This window comes from Gastrolobium bilobum, unplaced genomic scaffold (assembly GCF_033153095.1).
Source record: "Gastrolobium bilobum isolate Gb01-03AN ecotype WA unplaced genomic scaffold, APGP_CSIRO_Gbil_v1 utg1171, whole genome shotgun sequence".
Taxonomy (NCBI): Eukaryota; Viridiplantae; Streptophyta; class Magnoliopsida; order Fabales; family Fabaceae; genus Gastrolobium; species Gastrolobium bilobum.
In genome coordinates this window covers 257,602-261,771 of record NW_026898272.1, presented here as the reverse complement: position 1 = coordinate 261,771, position 4,170 = coordinate 257,602, and the positions used below count along the sequence as shown (strand labels likewise).

The window sequence follows — 4,170 nt, the reverse complement described above, 5'->3', positions numbered from 1 at the left end:
TCCTTTAACCTGAGAAATAAGTACAAAATCACAAAATAGGATCCATTTAAGTCCGGGTCCGAGTTTACCCGATTGTTACGTGACACGAAAACACCGAAAACAGAATGGCGTGCGGAAACGGATTCGCGTGAAAATGAAATGATTAAAAAAAAATCAAAACAGACGTGTGTGGGTTACGCACGAAGATGTGACCTCGCTGGCTCGTGGAAGGCACAAGCTTGATGCGCGTGTCTCTCTCTCTCTCTCTGCAAACAAATTTTGGCATTCACTGGAAGCAACTAGCAAGCATCGCATACCTCACCTGAATGCAAAAAATGGATCAGTGGAAGCCGCAAGACTTATCCAAAACTGCATCTGCTGCAGCAGATTCTGCCCCTCAACCCGTCACTGTCACCTCTAACCGCTTCCACAACAACTCCAACCAACAAATTGTGAGGTTTGGATGTGAATTTAACATGTTCAATAATTTATACTTTTTTTTTTTTTTTTGGGAGTTTAGCGTGTGATAGTTGTTGCATTTGTTTTTTTACTTCATTCAAATCGTTAGTTATGTTGGTTGGTTTCTAACTGTTTTTTTGTGTAGGGAGAGGGTTCATGAGGATCCTAGTGCTGCAAGAAAAGTTCAGAAAGCAGACCGCGAGAAATTGAGGAGGGGTCGACTAAATGATCAGTTCCATGAACTGGGAAACACGTTAGGTAAATCAACGCATTAATTCATTCCTTTGTTTTTTACTTTATTTGAATGCATCACACATCATATCATATTATAACACATCTTACTATTTCTGGGACTTGTTTGTGTTTCATTTTGTTCATTGAAGATATTCCACATGATATGCTTCTTGTTTTATTAGGCCCTTCCTTGTGTTCCATACAATTGCAATTAATATAGCTTTCTAGTCAAAAGGTGTTTTTTTTTCAAGAACTTTTATCTAGTTTTTGTATATATAAATATCTAGTTCAGGATATATTAAGAGTTGTTAGTCCAGTGACGACTGGTGTTTGACCTTCTTAAAGGGTGGTGGGTTTGAATCATAAGACTCGCAATTCTTGGAGAGGGTGGAGTGGGACAAATCCAAAATTAGATTAGTCGAGTCCATTACCGATACTACAAATATAGGGGTTTATATTTCTACAGTTGTTGTACGTGCAGCAATCAAATACTTGCCATATATATACGTGAAAGTATTAAATGTGGGGAATCATAATCATACAAAAGATGAAAGCCTTAAATGTGGGGAATCATAACCATACATCTATCGTTGCTGTACGTAAAGCGGCGGCAGAAATAATTTTACTATATATACATATATATATATATATATATATGGAAAAATCACTTTCCCGGCGGCTAAACATCCAGCAGTAAATCTTATATAGTTGATTGGTTATGATTCTCCACATTTAATGATTTCATCCACCTTTGTATAGTTATGATTTCCTGAATTTATGTGCTGGACGTCAATATAGGGGCAGAATCCTTTAACACCGGTGTTAAATTTAAATTTTGACACCTCATCTGAGATCCGTTAGATCACAAAAGATCAATGGTGTCACATGCTTACAAATCAGAGTCGTTGATCTTTTTTGATCTAACGGCTCTCAGATGAGGTGTTAAACTTTAAATTTGACACTGGTATCAAAGGATCCTACCCTATATATATATAGTTCAGGATGTATTATGTTTATAAGTGGTTTAGATATTTATGTTTGTTGAACTCAAAATGCAGATCCTGATAGACCAAGGAATGACAAGGCAACTATCCTTAATGAGACAATCCAAATGATTAAGGACTTAAGTGCCCAAGTTAATAGACTGAAAATGGAGCATAAAGCACTTTCTGAAGAGTCACGTGAAGTAAGGTTTCTTGTTTCTTTGAATTTTGTCACTCAGAGAGATTTTTATAAATCTTCAATTGATTTTATATTCGCAGCTAATGCAAGAAAAGAATGAACTCAGAGAAGAGAAGGCCTCCTTGAAATCTGATATAGAAAATCTGAATACCCAGTATCAGCAGAGAGTTAGAACCATGTTCCCATGGACTTCAATTGACCATTCTGTTGTTATGAGTTCACCTTATTCATATCCAGTTCCTATACCCATCCCTTCAGCTCCAATTTCCATTCACCCATCTCTTCAACCTTTTCCTATCTTTGGAAATCAATATGTCCCATTCTCAGCTCCAGCTAACCCCCCAGTTGAGTATGCTTCCACGTCGTCCCACGTGTCTACCCAAATTGAATCCGGAAGCAAGTCACCCGGTCATAGAAGGCCTGGTGATGCCAAAAGATGTAGTGAGTCTCACGAAGTGGCTACAGAGCTTGAACTTAAGATGCCCGGATCATCAGCAGATCAGGTAGGTCAAAGTTTTTTTTGAAATATCAAAACTTGTTTCAATGCTCAAACTAACAAACTTCCGTTTCAATTTTTGTAGAGTTGCACTTCTGGAGGAAGGAAGGGCAAGCATTCAGTAATGGAGGATAGAGTTGTTATCGATGAGAGTGCTTCAAGCCGGTATTCTCCATCTCAAGGACTTCAAGATAGCTCCAGCAGCGTGGGTGATATTCCAAAGCCTGATAATTAATAATTTGGATTCTTGTACTATTTGACCACATCATACAGGCCACATATATTTCTACAAACACTCTCACATAGCTGTTTCCAATTGATAGTTGTTCTTGGGTCTGAGTATGATTTGGCAATAGGTTCTATTATTTCTAAAACAAAATGATCTATGGAACAGTTCTTCCCCTGAAAATTTACAGTGGAGCTGGGATCTTGCCAAGTGTCGTTTCTATGCTACCTTTGGCAGCTGATAGGTGGTGCTTAGTCCAGATGTATGTATTCTAGGCTTAACTACAAAGTTGTCATAACCCCTTTATGTACACACAATAACCTATCTTTGAGCCATTTGAGTGCTTAAGAACCTTCCAAACCATGTAATATAGATCAGCATATGCATACTGTACATTATCAAGATAGTTAATGCAAAACTTTGTGAATTGCTCTACATGTGACCTCTCTGCCGATTTCTGTTATCTTCAGCGACTTTGACTTATGCCTTACTGTTTAACCACCCCGCAATCTGACTGACTGGGAGGCCACAAAAGAACAGTAGTTACTTTTTTTTTTCACCAGTGTTTTGAGATCACTTCATTCATTAGGAAATGAAATAATAGTTGACTTAATCCTTGGTAAAATCAAATCAACATTTCTTTTAATGCAAAGTGTGTGGCTAATGCTTTTCCCTGCACGTACAAAAGTGTTATTAACTTACCAATCTATTTCAATTTAAAATCAGGCTTTAATACATGGGTTCGATTTTGAAGGGAAAATTCAGCCCAATCCTAACCAAATTGGGGTTTTTGCTTTGAAGGACCCTTCTTGTCTGATTCGGGGACTTTAGTGTGGGTATTTTCTCTGTATTTGCTTTTGATTCATCATTTTGTTTTGCTGCAAAGAAGTTTGATTCTTTCCTCCCTCTTTAGGATTACAATTGCTCATTTATGTGGTGCCGATCACAGGTTTCTTTCAAAACTTGGGTAATTTATCTGTTTCTTCTTGCTCTACAGGATTAGAAATTCTCTGAATGCTTAATTGACTTGCTTGTTTCTTTCTTTCTTAGCTTTCTGATGTTCGGTTGGTTTTGCTCTAATATGTTCTTAGCTCCCTGGTGTTATTTATGATCTTATGGGGTCTCTTAAGTGATTTGGTTGGTCCTGGATCCTCTGTTCATAACTTGGGGCTTGATTAGTTTACTCATTAGTTTTGGTGATATTCCTGGCAAATTTTCCTGAAACCTGCCCTTTTCTCTCCCAGCCGCCGACTGTTTGATGATGGGTCAATGAGCAAATCTTTCTTACAATCATCATTGAAGCATTCACTGTTCTAGTTAAGTTGCTTGTATTTTCGTGTTTAGTTTGTGGGTGATTTTGATCAGTCCAATCAGGATAGCCCTGATCTAGTAATAACTGTATTGATGGATTAGAGCTTTCAGATAAAAGGGAGGATTTCATCCTTTTAATAAAGGCTTTTATACTTCTTCTATCACTGCAAAAGTAAATTTTTGCAGCAACATATAAAAAGTCACGATACACATCCGGATCCTAATCTTTTTTTTTTCCACTTTTTCTGTGTCTGCTGCACCAAAAGAAGTGGTGCAGTGACGG

At 37.6% G+C, this 4,170-nt stretch overlaps 1 protein-coding gene across 1 annotated transcript; it reads left to right on the top strand.

Annotated features, from left to right (window-relative positions):
* The first annotated feature begins 281 nt into the window (after positions 1-281).
* Positions 282-2,973, top strand: LOC133314388 (transcription factor bHLH121-like). The gene is made up of 5 exons (XM_061515869.1): positions 282-436; positions 584-696; positions 1,731-1,858; positions 1,935-2,357; positions 2,436-2,973. Exons 1-5 carry the CDS (start codon positions 306-308, stop codon positions 2,583-2,585), a joined length of 945 nt encoding a protein of 314 aa, XP_061371853.1. The 5' UTR covers positions 282-305; the 3' UTR covers positions 2,586-2,973.
* Positions 2,974-4,170: the final 1,197 nt, after the last annotated feature.

Bases quoted from the DNA above. Each gene is read 5' to 3' on its own strand.
- LOC133314388 (XM_061515869.1), top strand. From the start codon at position 306: ATGCAAAAAATGGATCAGTGGAAGCCGCAAGACTTATCCAAAACTGCA. The intron at 1,859-1,934 runs GTAAGGTTTCTT...TTATATTCGCAG, and splicing joins TTTCTGAAGAGTCACGTGAA to CTAATGCAAGAAAAGAATGA. The intron at 2,358-2,435 runs GTAGGTCAAAGT...CAATTTTTGTAG, and splicing joins CCGGATCATCAGCAGATCAG to AGTTGCACTTCTGGAGGAAG.